The following is a 19,958-nucleotide window of genomic DNA, read 5'->3' as shown; positions in this document are numbered from 1 at the left end:
TTATAATTTTTAAATGTCAATTAATGTTATTAACCATAATTAAAGCACATTGAATAATTAATATTGTTGTGACAACTAGTACAATAAAGACAATGAGGTCTGTTTTTTAAACATAGAAATATCTAAATTGTAATATTATCCTTTATTAATTGATTTAAAAGCCAAGCTCGTCGTCACAAAATCGCAAAATCAGTTCAATAAAACAGCTTGTTACAAAGACAGCTCTTGTTCCTATCACACAATCGTTCGTGTCGGTCAGCCATTGTTAATTGTCATTGTCAGAGAGATCGTAGACTTAGATTTGTTTGATTCTACGCATTGCACACATTGATGTTAAAAGTCTTTTGTATTGTGACTCAATAGTTAAATGTCTTGGTTATAAAATATAAGAAACATTGACACGTGACGATTTGATTCTTATAATAATATTTGTATTTTAAAGGAGAACATTGGCGGTTTGAGACTGTGAAGGTAAAAATATAGAGAGGATTACAGAGTCAATTTAAAAATAAGCAACAATAAAAAAACTATAGTCAGCGCGTTCATTAAATAAGAACCCAGTATATAAGGTACACGTGTGATTTTTATACGGATGTTCAATCAAACGTCACATTACAAAATGATAACAAATTTTCACAAATCTGCCGTGTGCGTTTTCCTCCTCATGTTTCAGAAGCGCGGGGGTGGGGTGGGGTGGGGGTTGGGGGGGGGGGGGTTGGCAGGGGAGGGGGTTGAGTAAATGTAGAATACGATGTTTATTGGTAAAATACATAGTAAGGGTGTCAATATATGCCGGTAATATGGTATTATCTTGTGTGACTGTTTAAATTAAAGACTTGCACATTTTAGATTTGCAAAACACTGCGCCGATTTTTGAACTCCTAAAACCTGGTACCCTTATAACTGTTACCTGTAATTTCTGCATACTTTGAGAACAGTGTGTGTGTAAGGGGGGGATTTCCGTTGGAATTTATTTTTTTAGATGTAAATTTTAATGAAAAATATACTGAGAACATGGGGGTAACCCTACCCCTTTAAACCTTCAAGCATATCTTTGTTTGTATGGTGGTTAGTGACATTAGTAGGCGCTGGCACGATAAAGGACCTCTACAGCTCAAAGTCAAGAATTCACATAGGTCTTAAATTGAAGGCGTGCATAGTTAAAGTACAACATAATTAGAAAATATCAATCAATATCTGCATCTTATTCACAGGCACATGACGTTAACAATTTGTGTCATAATTAAACAAGGGCGTGTATTATTAGGTATAGGATATTTATTTTTATACAAAAAGTTATAGGCCTAACGCCCGGATTTTTTTGTACGTGAAATGCACGTATTACTCAAATATTTTATTCAATGTGTACAAATCAAGAATTAGAACGTTGTCAGTGACAGCTATATATAGCTGAGAATCACTGTTTGAGAACTTGATTTTCGCTTTACTTTTAACAGAATTCCTCGGTTAATGCAAAGCCTTTCATTCACGGTTCAATGTACAAGCGGAGGGGGCATGGTGTTTCAGACCCAAAGTCTTAAAATTAAAAATAAAAATAACTTATTAAATTAGTATAGCAAAGCTACCAAAAACCGCCAAACAAAATACCTCCCCACCTTCCTGAAAAAAATCTAGCTCCGTCATTTCCGTGCATTCATTTGTTCTTGACACAAAACATACAGTAGGCCAATTCATTTTATTTTGAAACCTACAAATTTTCCTTAAATAGAATGATGTCGATTATTTGTTTCAAGGACACCCCCCTCATTTTCAGTACCATATATATTCAAATATATTAATCGATTAAATTAATTAGATTAGTTAATTAAAACACCTTAACTTGTTCACCATTCTATCAATGATCTCTATTGGTGTGTATCCTTTGTAACATAGGAAAACTTTCTAGGAATTTAAACAAGACAATTTTTTTATGAATATTCATCGCCCAGTCTTGGTGATTTTCCGTATATATGTTTAATGAATGATGACGTTTCTTATATAGATAGTGTATAATGGCAGTTTGAGTTGTACTTAATATTTGTAAATTAAAATGTCATCCAGGTTTTTCCGTTTATAATCTGATTTCATTTATAATTTTATTTTGTGTAAAAGTGCGTGTACCGAATATCCATGGCATTTTGTCATGTGCTTGTCTTCAGTTCAACAAGTGCGATGATTTTGCTGCTGAAATAAACACGATTTCCGGTGTCGTCATCGTGACTGGGCAGCAATGCTAGAGGTAGTAGGATTGCCGGCCAAAAGACTAAAACTTGTTATTTCACAAACGAATAATGAAATTTGACATGAATTAATAAAAGAAAGCACATATAATAAAACTGACCAGTAGATACACTTGAGTTGTTCTCGCCAACGTTTCTGCGAAATGTGTATATAGAAATGTAGAAACATCTTTCCCAGGCACATAACATCAAAGGGGGGGGGTGCTCCCCCCTCCCACTTTTTTGCGCAAACATTTGTTATCTTAAATTTACATACAAACAATTGAATTAACATGGAGTTGCACCCCCCCCCCCCCCCACACTTATATGGGACCCTGTCAAAAATTAAACCAGTGAACTTAAAGTTAAAGGTACCCCCCCCCCCCCAACCACGGATTAGGATGTTCAGGGTTTTGGAAAGTAACCTTTAATTTTTTTTTTTTTTGCTTGTCAAGATGATTTGGATAAGTTTTGCCCCCTCCCACTTTCAAAAACGATGCTATGTGCCTGTTTCCTCAATGTTGACATTTTTTTTAATTATACATGTAAATCTAAGTCGTTTGTTCAGACACAGACCCCCCCCCCCCCCCTCCCCTTTTAAAAAATATGTTTAACTATACTTTGAGAATATATACGTTAAGTAATATAAAGATTAAATTAAGTAATAATGAAAACTAAGTTGACCGATTAATACATTAAAAACTAAATATTCGAACAGCGTTTTCTTGAAAACCGGTATATTCATTATCTGGGACCGAAACGACTTGGGGTCGAAATTGTTGGGTGGCGACTAAGCATCGCTGTGACGTATGTCGAACAGACGATAGACAAAGGGAAGACTCCGAAGAGGAAAGGAAAGTTTATTTCTATTGGTTTAGATAATTGTTCCCCGTGAAACAAAAGGTTTGTCATATCATAGATTCTACAATGTAGTCTACTTCTTCAATATACCATGCCAGTGACAATATATCTGTGAGATAAAACGCTATGGTGTTTATCTACCTAACACTATCTATATTAATAACCGTGGGTTGCCCCGAACTCACCTATACATCTTGTCTCGTAGCTGCCAGCTTCTAGAATAGCCTTCACGAGCAGATTCCCGCAATCTGACGTCATGGCTACTAGGTAGCTCGTACTGGAAATGGTTCCACGAACACCACAACGCGATAGTTTTAAAAATCAACTAGGCCTATGTAACGTTACATATTGAAATAAAATGGCTACCCGGAAATCATGTCATTCATGTATATGTAAAGTTTTCAAGAAAAAAAACTGTTGTAACTTAGTTCAGGTAAGGGAGGAGGGGGTAAGTTGTTGCAATCCAACAGCTGTATGTACCGGTAGATATAAGTGATCAATGATTTCAGTAAGAAATATAACGTTACCACAATCTCGATGACCTACATTTTTCCCACACCCCAGAAAATTCCTATTACTTAATTCTTTTATATCTGAGAATGTTCGTACCCTTAGTCCCAAATTTTGAAATGCCCCCAGTAAGGAAAGGAAGTCGATGATAATATAAAAATTTTTAAATTGATTTTCACTCGTCATTAACTGATTAACATATTATATACAAATTTAAATAAAAAATCTACTGTGGAAATGAATTGCGTCGCCGTCCTTAAACATGTATAACATGTAAGAAATGGGGTCAGGTGTTATCAATGTCTTAATCACTTACCTGGATTACAAAAAAAAATATAGAAAAAAGTTATTGTCACTTAAAAACATGTGTTACATGTAAGAATATCTATACTTAGGGCTACTGGCGTGTGGCCAGTTCTCGCCGAGTACCATTTCTCGCCAGTACATTGTGATGTCATTTTTCGTATACTTAATGTGTTGAAAAAATGACATCACTGGTCGCACGCCAGTATAGATAATAAGACATTTTGTCAATAAACTGAAAAATGCCTGCACCAGAGTAACTGCTTACACCTTTGGTATTTCAACAAGTGTGGTATGATGTCCATCAACTATAATTGAATTTCACGTGATAAGTAATATTGTAAAATCAATTGCAACTTCTTGGGCGTTTTCGGCAAGCTTGGAAAAACACCTCGAATGTATTACCTAGGCGTCCATGACAACCCCCCTTTTTGTAAAACTTGAAATAAATAGAACACATTTTACGATCTGTTGAGATGTGAGCTATACTTCATTAAAGTAAACGATATACACTAAAATATAACACAGAAGCGACATACAAGACTGTCTAGCCGATACTTATTTTAATGGGAAGCGACTCCATTTTGTATAAAATTCTAACATCCGGTGATGTTATTACATTCGAGGTGTTTTTCCGAGCTTGCCGGGAAGGCCGGAGAAGTTGCGATTGATTGTGAAATTAATTGAAAACCTACTTTCATTTTCGATATTTTAAAACCAGTCCAAAATAGCAAAAATGAGAGTTCGGTGGTGGACACGCTTTGGGGGATCCAAGTCAGTGGGAGTTTGTATCAAAATATATACTAGGCTAGCAATGAAATTATATTGATATTGAATGATTATGTAAAGAGTGAATATATTTACTGGGAACTTACTTAGAGTATACATAGAAGGTAAAACTTGATATTTACATTTGCAAATATGTTTCCTTATATGAACCTTTGAATAGCGAAAACGTTCAATAATGTGTGAACTTTTTCATGACATCACAATGATAATGGCCCGTGCTTATCGTATGACGGTTGCATTACTAGCATACACTAGGGTCTTTTAATTTCATACATTTTTATACAGGAAAGATTGGTAGTAAACATTTTACATTAATTTGTAAACAATAAACAGATTGTGTTCCTCGTCTATATGAATAAATCATGTATACATCAAATTGGGATATTGAATGGGGGATGACCCCCCTCCCCAATTATTGTTTTTCAAAATGGTCCTTTATCTGAAATTTCTATTTGGAACAGTTAAAAAAATTATAGTGAAATTTGACCGTAAGAACAAATCAGTTTCAGTTTCAGCGAGCAGTGAAACGGAATCGGAAAATCCACAGTGTGGTGATCCGGAAACTCAGATCAAACTCTGTAAAATTGACAGTATCCAAAATGAAAATCTGATGGGAAAAAATTTAATTCTGGTTGGAACGCACATTCTGATTGGCAAAAAAAATTATTTTACATTATATTAGGAATGTTGCCTACGTCATAACAAGACTAACGTCAAAAATGTATCAATACACCTGACGTTACGTTTGGATTTTGTACAATTCTACGTCATTTTAAGGGTCAAATGACCGTTTTTATCTACAATGAAGAGTAAAAAAAATTAAAATATAAGCAATGAATTCAATATTTATTTGTTTTATATGATATAAAATGGTTTGGGGCAGTTTACGCTTTATAAACCGCGAAATAATAAATGTACATGTATATATATCAACCATTTTATTTTATATTTTTCATCCCCGCTTCTCTAAAATCCAGCCATGCAGTTAGTTTTTTATTTTTATTTTAAAGAAAAAGGTTAAGAAACACGAGGAAGTAATTAAGAAAAAAATCGGACACAACATGTAAAAAAATGAACCCCAAAAATATTTTTTAAAATATTAAGCATTGTATTATAAATGTGTATACATGTATATGATGTTAAATCCAGTGCTTGCGTGGGATATCATCAAATACTAGTGTGTAACAGTTGATGGTCTCTTTACAGGTTCCCAGGCTGTGTCTGACTGTTGACTGAGAGGTCAAAGAGAGAATATATGTGGTATAGTATTCATGTAATATCACCATGTTCATGTAGCTATACTCTGTATTTTTAGGTCACCTGAGTCACTCAGGAGACCCATTGCTATCTCACGTTTGTCGTCGTGTGTCATTCATAAACATTATAGTTTTTACCTCTTAATGGGAATGAGGGCAGTAGTCATTGTGTTAGTGCTCCGGTAAGAACTGTTGCCCGAGAGCATAGGCCCAGGTCAACATCAATTTCTTACCCAGGAACTGACAAAATAACTATTGCCCACATTCCCATTTGATGATTGATGTGTTAGACGAGGAGAAACATAACCTTGTGGTAATGTCAGGGCTGGGGTATAGTCCAATTATCTGCCCGCTGGGACAGTCAAAAATCAACCAGGGTTAAGGGAATAGCAAAGCATGGGCCATAAGCCAGGAATTAACATGTATACATTGGTGGGTTCCCATTTTGCACACATTTGATGATTAGGTGTGCATTGTATTTTGATAGCAAGTACAAAATGTTCTCTACATGGGGTAATGACACAACTGAGAGAGAGAGAGAGAGAGAGAGAGAGAGAGAGAGAGAGAGAGAGAGAGAGAGAGAAAGAGAGAGAGAGAGAGAGAGATCTTAAGAGAAATATTACATGTACAGGTTTAGTAGAAAAATTCAGGGGGAAATTTTAAGCAAAGAAAGAGAGAAAGAGAGAGGAAAGAAAGAGAGAGATAAAATCTAAAAAGTAATATTACATGTACATGTTAAGTAGAGAAAAAGCAAAGAAAGTATGAGAGAGAGAGAGAGAGGAGAGAGAGAGATCTAATGAGTAATATTACATGTACATGTTCGGTAGGGAAAAAGCAAAGAAAGTATGAGAGAGAGAGAGATTAAATCTAAAAAGTAATATTACATGTACATGTTCAGTAGAGATAAAGCAAAGAAAGTATGAGAGAGAGAGAGAGAGGAGAGAGAGAGATCTAATGAGTAATATTACATAGTTCTTTTAATCATCCAGCTCTTTACCTCTTGTATATGTTTATTGAATGTTTTATGTTCATTGAATGTTGTATGTCAACAGTCTTCATGTTGTCCCTTGAGGGCCCTTAATTGGTTAATAAAGAAATTGAAATTGAATTGTTCAGTAGAGAAAAAGCAAAGAAAGTATGAGAGAGAGATAGAAAGAGAAGAGGGAGAGAGAGAAGAACATTAGTACCTGTTTGACAGAACAAATCTAAGAGAGAAGAGAGGGAGTAAGATATAAAGAGTAGTATTACATATACAGGTTTAGTACAGAAAATCAAGAACAAATTGTAAGCACAGAAAGTCTGTGTGTGTGTGCACCTGTGTATGTGAGAGAGGGAGAAGGAGAGAGAATTAACATACCCGGTAGATGCAAAGTACATGTTTGAGAGTAAGCAGTATTTGATATAGTAAATGTAGATTTTTACGAGCTTGAAAAAGGTTAAGAAATAAATTAAGAAAAAAATCAGACACTATATATACATAAATAAAAAAGATATGGATCAACATATTAAACATTGTATCATTTAAATGTGTATATTATTAAATCCCGCACTTGCTCAGGATATCATCAAGTACTAGAATGTAACAGTTGATGGTCTCTTTACAGGTTCCAGGCTGTGTCTGACTGAGAGGTCAAAGAGAGAATATATGTGGTATAGTATTCATGTAATATCACCATGTTCATGTAGCTATACTATGTATTTTTAGGGTAACCTGAGTCACTCAGGAGACCCGTTGCTATCTCACGTTTGTCGTCGTGTGTCATTCATAGACATTTTAGTATACATCTTTTAAATGGGTATGAGGGCAGTAGTCATTGTGTTAGTCCTGGGGTAAGAACTGTTGCCCGAGAGCATAGGCCGAGGTCAACATCAATTTCTTACTCAGGAACTGACAATATAACTATTGCCCACATTCCCATTTGATGATTAATGTATTAGACGAGGAGAAACATATCCTTGTGGTAATGTCAGGGCTGGGGTATAGTTCAATTATCTGCCCGGGGACAGTCAAAAATCAACCAGTGTTAAGGGAATAGCAAAGCATGGGACATAACTGGCATGGGACATAGAGAGAGAGAGAGAGAGAGAGAGAGACTACAATAGAATCAGACAAATCTTGTGTCAGCCCTCATTTATATAACCAAGTTATGGTGATCTGTGTGTGGAGAGAGAGAAAGAGAGAGAGAGAGCGATTGATTACATGTCAAAGAGAAATAGAAAGATGCATGTTTAACAGAGTTAGTCAGAGAGAGAAGGCAAATCTTGTGTCAGCCCCCATTTCTATAACTAAGTTATGGTGATGTGTGTGTGGAGAGAGAGAGAGAGAGAGAGAGAGAGAGAGAGAGAGAGAGAGAGAGACTATATGTCTGAGGGAATAAGTAAGATGCACATCTTTACATATATAAGAGTAAGGAGAGAGAGAGGGTTTAGCAGTGAAAGTGTATAGCATTGAATGATTTATTTTTGACGCCTGCCATTAGCAGACAAATTGAATAACGTGCGGTAGCGTGTTATGACAATTTGTCTGCTCATCTGACGGCAGTTATTGACACGACAACATCAAAACTAAATCATTCAATGCTTATATTTACATTCCCTTACTAATGAAATCAATTGTTTACTTAAATAAATCAATATAAATTGCAGATCACGAAGGGAGTAAATTAGTAACAGCAAGAATAGCTGTTATATAAAACCGGTTTAAACTGGTTATCACATAGACTGTTGAGTTGAGATCGACGAGCATGAAAATATAATCCATGAAAAATAACTCTTGAAATTTTGCTTTTAACTATAAAGTCATCTGTTTTGTTGAATGATTAAAAAACATGGTGTTTTGACAACATTCATGAAATAAATTTTTTAACCGATAACATAGAAATCTTTGTTTGAGAACTACTTATGTAAATTACATGTAAATTCATACGCAGTGATTAGGTGTTGCATTTAGAGGCATTTAAAGATAATACATTTTAATGGAAAAACACAGTAGAATGTAAATATTGAGGGATAGAGAGAACAGATGGAAAGCAAAAGAACATATTTATCAGGAAATGATAAGAGACAGCGGCTTTGAGAAAGAATGAGAGATAAGAAGTACTTATTTAGCTGTAAAATTTGAGATAGAGAGAAAGAGAGAGAGATTACATGTCTAAGAGAAATAGAAAGATGCATATGTTTAACAGAGTAACTCAGAGAGAGAGAGAGAGAGAGAGTGAGTGAGAGAGAGAGAGAGAGAGATTACATCTTTGAGAGTAAGATATATTTAGTACATGTACATGTTTAATTGAGTTTGTCTGAAAGACAGAAATAGAGAGCAAAAATACACGTTTAGAAGAGAAATCCGAGGAGATACAGAAAAAGCATTTGTTTGAAAAAAGTCTGAGAGAAAGGAGGAATAAGATCTATAGAGCAATTGTACATGAGAGAGAGAAAGAGAGAGAGAGCAAGAGTGCATGTTTAATATTAAAATTATGAGAAACAGAGATTGAGAGAAAGAAATAGAAAGAGCAGGAATACATGTTAGGTAAATTGAGAGAGTAAATTACTAAATACCCGGTAATTGAATTGAACTTAATTGTGATGTGTACTCTACATCTTATTTTTTTTTCTCTCTCTGACTTTCTCTGCTAGATAATCATATAGTACACATTTACTCAATTATGTAGACATCCAAGAGAGAGAAACACAGAGAAAGAAATGTAGGGAGAGAGAGAGAGAGAGAGAGAGAGAGAGAGAGAGAGCACCTCTTTCTCACTCAGCAATATTATGTTGTATTTTTCTACTGGTTGAGTGTCTCTATAATCAGAACCAGAATGATGAACCGTCAATTACATAAGTAGATAGGAAAAATATATTATTTCTTAAATAAAAACATCTGCTTTAAACTTAAATATTTCTTATATCATTTGACATTGAATATATAAAACAATGATAATTCTAAAACTCTTTTATTTTCATTCAACAGGTTATGACCCAGACCGCCCACATCATGGACACAGCAAGCTTCCAATACACCACAGCAAGCTCCCCGTACAAAGTACATCAATGTTCTAAGTGTCCGGGGGACACAGCGTACTATTGTGTATCGTGTCCATGTGATCTGTGTCCCCAGTGTAAAGAGAACCATGTAAAAGATCTCCAAACAATAGACCATGATGTTGTGTCACACTGTGATAAAATCAACTTCATCCCAACACAAGAGATCTGTGTGAGACATCCTAGCCATGTTTATACAAAGTACTGTGAACCTTGTCAAGTTCCTGTGTGTGATTCTTGGTTTGGACATAAATCACACAAACTCCCTGTCAGAAGTTTTCTCTGTGGACAAAAAAAGCACAAAATTCAGGATATACAAATAGCCTATAAAACAAAGCGACAACAACACAGAGGAACCATTCACACCATCAGAAGTGAGGCTCTCTTTTACAGACCTGTTCTCCTGACAGAAATCAAAGCTGATGTCAAAACCTGTCACACAGAATTCTCCCCCCTTCAATTAGAGATGTTAACAAAGGCCCCAAAACTGAAGGATCTCATTGACAAAGTGGTATATGATCTATTGAACAATGTGTTATGTTACTTTGATTTCAAACACAGATGTAAAAAACAAAAGATAAAAATGATCAGACATATTGTCAGACTAAGGAGATATGAACACAGATATGTACAGCCAGCATTCACATTCAGTGCGCTACAATTCCTCTCCTTCACAAAGACAGCCCTCCCCCAGATACATCTTACACTCCACACCAGCCAGCTCTCCATGACTGAGTCACTCAACAAGGAGGATGTGATGGAGTCACTGAGTGCAATCCAAATCACAGAGAGAGGAAACCGACGCGTAGGAAACCAGTGTCTGCTGAAACTGATGTCTGGTGCTGAGCTCCATCAATCTCTCACAGTGACAGGTGTTGATTATTGTTATCACATTTCCTGTGTGACATCAGACCGGGTCTGGGTCAGTGATGATGACAATCTCATGTTGACAGACACAACAGGTGTCCCTCTACATCGTGTGGAGGGTTCATGTAGTGGTATATATGTAGGAGGATTACACACAGTGAACAGTGAGAGTGAACTGATTTATATAGATAGGAATTATAACATTAACAAACTGTCAAAGGATATGAAAACAACCACCACATTTATAGAGAGAACAGACTTTACACGGAGACCACGGTGTGTGTACTGGTCCCCGTCCACTGGGGATCTACTGGTCGGGATGTATAACGATGATACAAAGACACGCAAGGTAACCCGGTACAACCAGAGTGGACAACTCACACAAACCATACAGTACCACAACACAGGACGGGGACTGTATAATTACCCTAGCTATATAACAGAGAACAACAATGGGGATGTCGTGGTGTCTGACTTATACAGTGCTGTAGTGGTGACAGAGCGTGGAGGAAGACATCGTTTCTCCTACACAGGACATCCATCAGGATCACGACTAGGGCCACATGGAATATGTACTGACGCGCTGTCACACATCCTGGTGTGTGATTGGATAACCGACACAGTACAGATGATAAATAAGGACGGTCGGTTCCTGTCAAATCTACTGACAGAATCACAAGTGATGGGTAAACCATACAGCCTGAGTTATGATGTCAACACTCACCGTCTCTGGGTCGGATCAGGGGACAACAAGGTGTGTGTCTACAGGTATATCACCAGACAGGACGCTCTGACAGGTAAGTCTGAGTCATTATCATTCACATTAATTAGATATAGATAACTAAGACACACAGTCCGTGTTAATTATCAGTCAATAAGATACATGTAAGACATGTTTATCTGTGTGATTGTTTGTCAATATAAACAACTCATTGTTACAGGGTTAGCTGTATCTACCAGTCATTGGGATTCAGTGTTTATCTAAAATAAACAGAAATTAGATACATTATTTTATTAATTAAATGTACAGTTATATGTCATTGTATTTAGTGAAGAGGAATAGCAGGTTGCTGTATTTAATTATAAAATATATAGAGTGGCTCATGTATTTGTAATCAGTTGTTTTGTGACATGTTAATTGACTTAACTTAATTAATTAGATAAATATTAAAGAAAGTATCATGGTAATCAGGTTAAAAATTTAATTTGTAGATGTAGCTCTATCATTACATATACTGTATGTATTAATTAACAGCTAATTAATGACTTGTTGTAGATGAACACAGACCCCGTCCTGATGGAGACACCCGATACACAACACCTCCTCACAACACAACTCATCAACTAAACAAAGGTAAAACTCACTGACGCATGTATTTGTAATCAGTTGTTTTGTTACATGTTAATTGACTTAATTTAATTAATTAGACAAATGATAAAGCAAGTGTCATGGTAATCAGTTTAAAGTTTTAATTTGTAGATGTAGCTCTCTCATTACATATAATGTATGTAATTAATTAATTAACAGCTAATTAATGCCTTGTTGTAGATGAACACAGACCCCGTCCTGATGAGGACACCATGTCCAGCTCAACACCAGCCATATAATGGAGATAGCTGGGATATTGACAGGTTGTAAATGTTTCTGTACAAATCTAGTCTGCTCTCAAAACCACACATGTTGTTTGTCACTTTGTTCAACATCTGCAGCTGAAATTGACCTGTGTATAATTCACATGGACTGTAATACTGACTCCTGTTTATTTCACACTTTGTGATCATCCAAACATGGCTGTCTGTTGCTGAGTGAGAAACATCATGTTTTACAAGTTTTATTTTCTGAATGTGGAATATTATAAAACAAATATCCACATTAAGTCTATAATATTAAACTGAACAATTATAAATTGTAAATGTCAGATCATTATCAATTCCAAAATGTATCTTTGTTTTGCTAATTGTGCCGTTATTATACCCCATGTAATGGAATTGTTAGAGAATAATGACTTCGACCTATCTCAGTCATTCCTGGATTTTAAGCAAAACTTATATTGAACAGCTGCACAGAATTTTATGAAACTTTTAAGGTATTTAAGACACAACATGTAGATGTGCTAATTACTAGGAAGTTCCGATTGATTTATCTTTCTGGGAATTTTAGCCCCATTGAACTTGAATTTTGGCCATATGTTGAATTTAGCAATGAATTTTTTGTAAGCGTGACTCTTCTCAAACAGCTGTATTGAATTTCGTAAATTTTTTTACGTAGTTGGGGCACAATGTGTTGATTTGCATGTTTCTAGGAAATTTAACTACAATGTTTTGTCTTGAATTTTTTAACCATTAGAATTAATTAGTATATTGTTAGCTCACCTGAGCCAAAGGCTCAAGTGAGCTTTTCTGATCACAATTTGTCCGTTGTCTGTCGTCGTTGTCGTCGTCGTTGTTGTAAACTTTTCACATTTTCATCTTCTTCTCAAGAACCACTGGGCAGATTTCAACCAAATTTGGCACAAAGCACCACTAGGTGAAGGGGATTCAAGTTTGTTCAAATGAAGGGCCACCCCCTTTTTAAAGGGGAGATAATTGAGAATTATTGAAAATTTGTTGGTATTTTTCAAAAATCTTCTTCTCAAAAACTATTAGGCCGGTAAAGCTTAAACTTTTGTTGAGGCATCATCAGGTAGTGTAGATTCAAGTTTGTTCAAATCATGGTCCCCGGGGGTAGGGTGAGGCCACAATTGGGGGATCATGTTTTACAAAAGAATATATAGAGAAAATCTTTAAAAATTTCTTTTAAAAACTATTAGGCCAGAAAAGCTCAAATTAAAATGGAAGCATCCTCAGGAAGTGTTGATTCAAGTTTGTTCAAATCATGGTCCCTGGGGGTAGGGTGGAGCCACAATTGGGGGATCAAGTTTTACATAGGAATATAAAGAGAAAATCTTTAAAAATTTTCTTCTCAAAAACTATTAGGCCAGGAAAGCTCAACTTTGAGTGGAGGCACCATCAGGTAAGGTAGATTCAAGGTTGTTCAAATCATGGTCCCCAGGGTAGGGTGGGGCCACAATTGGGGGATCAAGTTTTACATAGGAATATATAGAGAAAATTTTTAAAAAAAATTCTTTTAAAAACTATTAGGCCAGAAAAGCTTAAATTAAAATGGAAGCATCCTCAGGAAGTGTTGATTCAAGTTTGTTCAAATCATGGTCCCCGGGGGTAGGGTGGGGCCACAATTGGGGGATCAAGTTTTACATAGGAATATAAAGAGAAAATCTTTAAAAATTTTCTTCTCAAAAACTATTAGGCCAGGAAAGCTCAACTTTGAGTGGTGGCATCATCAGGTAAGGTAGATTCAAGTTTGTTCAAATCATGGTCCCCGGGGTAGGGTGGAGCCACAATTGGGGGATCAAGTTTTACACAGGAATATATAGAGAATATCTTTAAAAATCTTCTTCTCAAAAACTATCAGGTCAGAAAAGCTCAAATTTGAGTGGAAGCATCCTCAGGAAGTGTTGATTCAAGTTTGTTCAAATCATGGTCCCCAGGGGTAGGGTGAGGCCACAATTGGGGGATCAAGTTTTACAATCTTTAAAAATATTCTGGGAAAGTTTTCGGTCCAAAACTCAGTACTTAGTGTGAAAGCACAGGTTATGAGATTAAAGGTAGATTTATGTTTGATGAAACCATGATTCCCTAGAGAATAGTGGGGCCACGAAATGGGGAGGGGGGGGGGTTATAGGAATAGAGAAAAATCTTCTTACAGGTACAACAACAAAAGGGGCTTGGTATTTACCAAAAAATAAGAGGTGGATAAAAATTGGCAGATTTTCAATTTTTTTTTAGCAAGATCTACTGTACTCAGTTGTCAAGATATTTTGATACTGTAATGCTAATTTGATCAGAATTAAGGCAATTGTTGCTCAGGTGAGCGATGTGGCCCCTGGGCCTCTTGTTGTTGTTTAAGACAAATGATTAGATATGTGCATAATTGCAGAAAGTTTTCACAGTGCAAGGGATGTAAGCAGCCGCGTAATATTTCTGTTGCATGTATATTTCTTGTTTTCCGTTTAGTCTGTATCTACGATAGCGTGTGAACTACTTATGAATGTTAGAACTGTGGAAATTACTGTCATCAATTTTTTTATGAATAAATTTACGTGTTACTGATTTCGTTATTTCTACATTTATAAGAATTTTATCAATCCTGTTGATATAAAACAGTCAAACATAATAGTAAACGACACAAAAAAATCACTACTCTGAAATACATGTGTAAAATACATCAGTCATTGTTTTAGGACTTCCCCTAATTGTCGTTAACCGAATCCGAGATCCACACCTGAAAATTCTACTTTCGATTTATTTACGACGAAAATCAAGCTCGGTCCTTTTCATCCCCCTCCAGACACAAACACGCATCAACATTTCAAATGACCTCGCACTGTTACCAAACCTGAGTAGTGAGACATCTTACACGTTGTTTTTCATCTCATACAAAAATTCAGCTCCTGTCCCGGGCGGAAACGCCCCAAATTCAAAGAGAAAATCGGGAATTATTTCGCGTCAGCCATGGTTTGACGCGAACCTTTGATGAAATACTGTTATGACACCTGCAAAGGCCGTGTGGAGCCAAGATTTGTCTTTCTCTCTATTTCCTTCTCTCCATTTGTTTTTTTTTTTTTTTTTACTTTCTAACTAAGATATTCAAAATAAAAGGGTTGTTGGACTGAAGTACAAGTTGAAAAACACACTTCCTTTAAGCTTTAGACAAAAACAGTCCTTTATTATTAAGGTCTTCCGTCTTCAGCGGAAGACCTTACTGTTACAACTGTTACAACTAGAGGAATATTACAGGTACAAGATAACGTCAAGTGGACATACACAACTAGAGAAATCTTACAGGTACAAGATAACGTCAAGGGGACATACACAACTAGAGGAATCTTACAGGTACAAGATAACGTCAAGGGGAAATACACAACTATTGAATTCTTACAGGTACAAGATAACGTCAAGGGGACATACACAACTAGAGGAATCTTACAGGTACAAGATAACGTCAAGGGGACATACACAACTAGAGGAATCTTACAGGTACAAGATAACGTCAAGGGGACATACACAACTAGAGGAATCTTACAGGTACAAGATAACGTCAAGGGGACATACACAACTAGAGGAATCTTACAGGTACAAGATAACGTCAAGGGGACATACACAACTATTGAATTCTTACAGGTACAAGATAACGTAAAGGGGAAATACGCAACTAGAGGAATCTTACAGGTACAAGATAACGTCAAGGGGACATACACAACTAGAGGAATCTTACAGGTACAAGATAACGTCAAGGGGACATACACAACTATAGGAATCTTACAGGTACAAGATAACGTCAAGGGGACATACACAACTAGAGGAATCTTACAGGTACAAGATAACGTCAAGGGGACATACACAACTATTGAATTCTTACAGGTACAAGATAACGTCAAGATAACGTCAAGAGAGGGGATTCAAAGTTGTGAAAATTAAGCAACATGCCCTTTTTTAAGGTGAGATAATTAGAAAAATATTTTAAAAATTCAAAGAAATTATCAAAAATCTTCTTCTCATTTGGCCAGGAAAGTTGAAACTTATGTGAAAGCATCCTCAGGTAGTGTAGATTCAAAGTTGTGACAATCTTGACCCCTGGGGGTAGGGTGGTGCCACAATGGGGGTGGGGGTAATTTTTTTTTACATATGAATATATAGAATAGATCTTTGAAAATGATCTTCTCAGAAACTAATCAGCCAGGAAAGCTGAAACTTGTGTGGAATCATCCTCAAGTAGTGTAGATTCAAAGTTGTAAAAACCATGACCCAGGGGTAGGATTGGGCCACAATAGGAGGTCGAACCTTAACATAGGTATATTTAGAGTAAATCTTTAAAATTAAAAATCTTCTTTTCAAAAACTAATAAGCCAGGAAAGCTGAAATTTTTGTGAAAGCAACCTCAGGTAGTGTATATTCAAAGTTGTAAATATCTAGACCCCCCCTCCGGGGTAGGGTGGTGCCACAATTAAGTCAATGGGGGGGTCAAATTTTTACATATGAATATACTTATGTAGAGTAGATCTTTAAAAATCTTCTCAGAAACCATTCAGCCAGGAAAGATGAAACATAAGTAAAATCATCCTCTAGCAGTGTAGAGTCAAAGTTGTGAAAATCATGACCCCGGGGTGTAGTGTGGGGCCACAAAGGGGGAGGGGGGGTCGAACACAAGTTTGTTCAAATCATGATCCCCGGGGTAAAGATGGGGTGACAATTTAGGGGTCGAACTTTTACAATATATACATGTATATAGTAAAATTTTTAAAATCTTGTTTATAGAAACTAATCAGCAGGGAGAGAATCCTCAGGTAAAGAAGATTCAAGTTTGTTCACATCATGATCCCCTGGGTGAAGATGGGCAAACTATTTGGGGGGTGGGGGTGGGGTTACATTTTTACATAGAAATATATAGGAAAAAATCTTTAAAAATCTTCTACTTTAAAACCATATCCCTAGAAAAGCTGTTACTTTAACGAAAGCAACCTTAGATAATGTAGATTCAAACTTGTTCAGTCCAAATTTAAGGAGTAGGGTGGGGCTACATTGGGGATCCAATTTACAAAGGAAAACATTTTAATTGTTCACAAGTATTCCCAAAAGCTGAAATGTTATGATATGTATATATTTGCTTATATGCAAGCATTTTGACATAGTGCTGATTCTTTAAAATAGTTTAGACTTTGGCCCCTGATTGAACTATTCTGGACTATTCTTTGACCTTACAAGGGGTTCACAATTCGATGTAGGTTTATATCCTGTATTCCTGTATATAAACAATTGTGTAGGATCCTTTTGGGAAATTAAATGCTCAACATTGATATGACTATAATATCCTCCTCTTAGAAAATGGACTAATGATATTAAACATTAGAATATCCAATAGGGGGAACATAGATATTTATTTATACAGGATCAACAAGTATTATACTCCATTGTCCAGATAGTTTGTATTATGACACCATTAGGCTGATTTTATCATACCTTATGTTCCTTCGGTGAGTGATGTGGTCCATGGGTCTCTTGTTTTTTGTATTTAAGGTTGTATGGGACATCTGTCGATATTAATGTGGATTAAAGTACTATATAATTGAAAAATTTTCACCGGTTTAGAATTTTCAAATTTTACAATATTTAACCAAAAAATAGCTTTTAGAAATATTTGAAAAGGTAAAAAATTGTAAAACCCCGAGCGGGATTCGAACTCATGACTTACAGGTTCATGGTAAACCCTCTTACCCACTGTGCTACGTAGTTAGGTGATCAATTGTGGAAAGAAACTACTTATATAATTACACTTTATTTTATTGTTTATTTTGATACACAATACGTCACAACATGGAAATGTCCCATACCACCTTAATGCATACTCTGTCATTCATGATGTGTGACATTGTCAAGTAATGGGGGAACGTAGGGTATTTGAGCTTGCTCACTTTTCCTTTCCTTTAATACAGTTATAAACTAATTATTTTTGTATCTTGCAGACAAGCTGCTTTTTTAAAACGCCTTCAGGCCAGTTCAGGGGGAGACAGTCGAAAAACCTGTCGGGATTACCCATAATTCCAATGAGTTACAGAAGTCAAGTAATTACCCGACATCAATGGACTTTGTGTTCTGTGTACGTGAACTTTATATAAATTATGCATCATCAATGGATTCTGTTTTTCTGTGTGCGTGAACTTTGGATTCCATTTCTTTGTACATGGATTTAACAGTAATTTGTTAGTCATCCTTTTTATTATTAATTCTATTTAGTATTAGTTTATTAAGTTGCCATTTTACAGTTGTACTATATGTGTGTTTTACATAATAAGCTCCTGAGATCTCTTATAAATCTCTGGTGTACGTTGGTGCTAGGACAGATATATCCCTTAGAATTGTGACTAATGTGTGATGAATTTTTTTTCAGTTTTGATTTGCACACAAGAAATTGATTAAACAACACATGCAAAGGGGGATAACTCCAATTTGTATTCTTCAGTTTGAAATGAAAGAAAGTTATCCCCCTTCTAGTAATGTTTTCTAGAGATATCTGTATTTTATGCTGTTGATCCCTGACATTTTTTTTTGTGGGAAAGTTTATTGAGTACAGAGGCGTCGGAAGCAAATTGAAAGTTGGGGGGAGGGAGGGAGGGGGGGGGGTTAGATTAATCAATCTTGGCAAGCCAAAAAAAAAAATAACTCCCAAAATCCTAAGGCGGGGGGGGGGGGGGAGGGGGGTATACCTATAGTTCCAAAAAAAGAAATCTTACTAACCAATAACCTATAACTCCAACTTCTAAATATTTCCATCTTTTCAAGGTAAATTTAAAACCAATTATCTTTGCTGTGAGAAAAAGTTGGGGGGGGGGGGCTAAACCTGCAATGGCCTCATGGGTAGGCCTAACTTCGCAAACAAAAAAGTGTGGGAGGGGGCTATGGAGTATCAGTTAATATATTATTATTACAAAATGTCATGATGAGTGTGATCAGGGGGTGATCCCACATTCAAATTTGACCATACCTAAATACTGTATTTTATTGTAGTGAACATTTTTAAAGTAGTTGTATGTCAATATACATGTATTATATATGTTCTAGTTTGTGATGGGGGGGGGGGGGGGGTTGTTTAAATGATACAATGGACATTTTCTTAAAGTAGTTGATTTTAATTTGTATGTCAATATATTTTATGTGTACAGCTGAATGATGTCTTAAATGATCTAAGTCCTGTATACTTACAATGTTATTACAAGTTACACCATGGGATATTGGAGTAAGGCAAATGTTATATAGGCCATGTGGTTAATCCTTTGATGCAACTCTTTGTATTGGGTTTATGATGCATTTTGTAACAATATACCTATATGTGCACTAATGGTGGATTTAGCACATTTCTCCCATATAAAAAAAACTGAGATATATTGATCAGGTAGATAGAAAACTCATGTTTATGTAAATAGTTTTGGAGGAATATTTTGAACAAGTTTAAGTGTACTGATTTTTTTTCTTTCTTTGTATTTACGCTTTCCATGAAATA

The 19,958-nt window shown here is 35.8% G+C and overlaps 2 protein-coding genes and 1 long non-coding RNA gene across 3 annotated transcripts in view; 2 read left to right on the top strand and 1 right to left on the bottom strand.

Moving 5' to 3' along the window:
• LOC136269689 (uncharacterized) overlaps positions 1-19,059 on the top strand; it is a 96,310-nt gene extending 77,251 nt beyond the window's left edge. The window contains exon 7 of the mRNA XM_066076039.1: positions 18,424-19,059. The gene's annotated coding sequence lies outside the window, so the exon portion shown is untranslated. The remainder of the gene's footprint in view (positions 1-18,423) is intronic.
• Positions 1-19,958, bottom strand: part of LOC136272936 (uncharacterized) — a 160,346-nt gene that overhangs the window by 87,762 nt on the left and 52,626 nt on the right. The gene's annotated exons all lie outside the window — the stretch shown is intronic.
• The window catches only part of LOC117684008 (uncharacterized), a 92,211-nt gene continuing 79,788 nt past the window's right edge, over positions 7,536-19,958 (top strand). Inside the window, exons 1-4 of the mRNA XM_066076044.1 lie at positions 7,536-7,588; positions 9,906-11,640; positions 12,120-12,197; positions 12,393-12,475. Coding sequence (XP_065932116.1) covers positions 9,909-11,640; positions 12,120-12,197; positions 12,393-12,451 — 1,869 coding nt within the window. The 5' untranslated portion in view covers positions 7,536-7,588; positions 9,906-9,908 and the 3' untranslated portion in view covers positions 12,452-12,475. The remainder of the gene's footprint in view (positions 7,589-9,905; positions 11,641-12,119; positions 12,198-12,392; positions 12,476-19,958) is intronic.

Source organism: Magallana gigas, chromosome 1, assembly GCF_963853765.1.
Source record: "Magallana gigas chromosome 1, xbMagGiga1.1, whole genome shotgun sequence".
Classification (NCBI taxonomy): Eukaryota; Metazoa; Mollusca; class Bivalvia; order Ostreida; family Ostreidae; genus Magallana; species Magallana gigas.
Note: the sequence above shows the minus strand (reverse complement) of the source record. Positions and strands in the feature narration are given on the sequence as shown.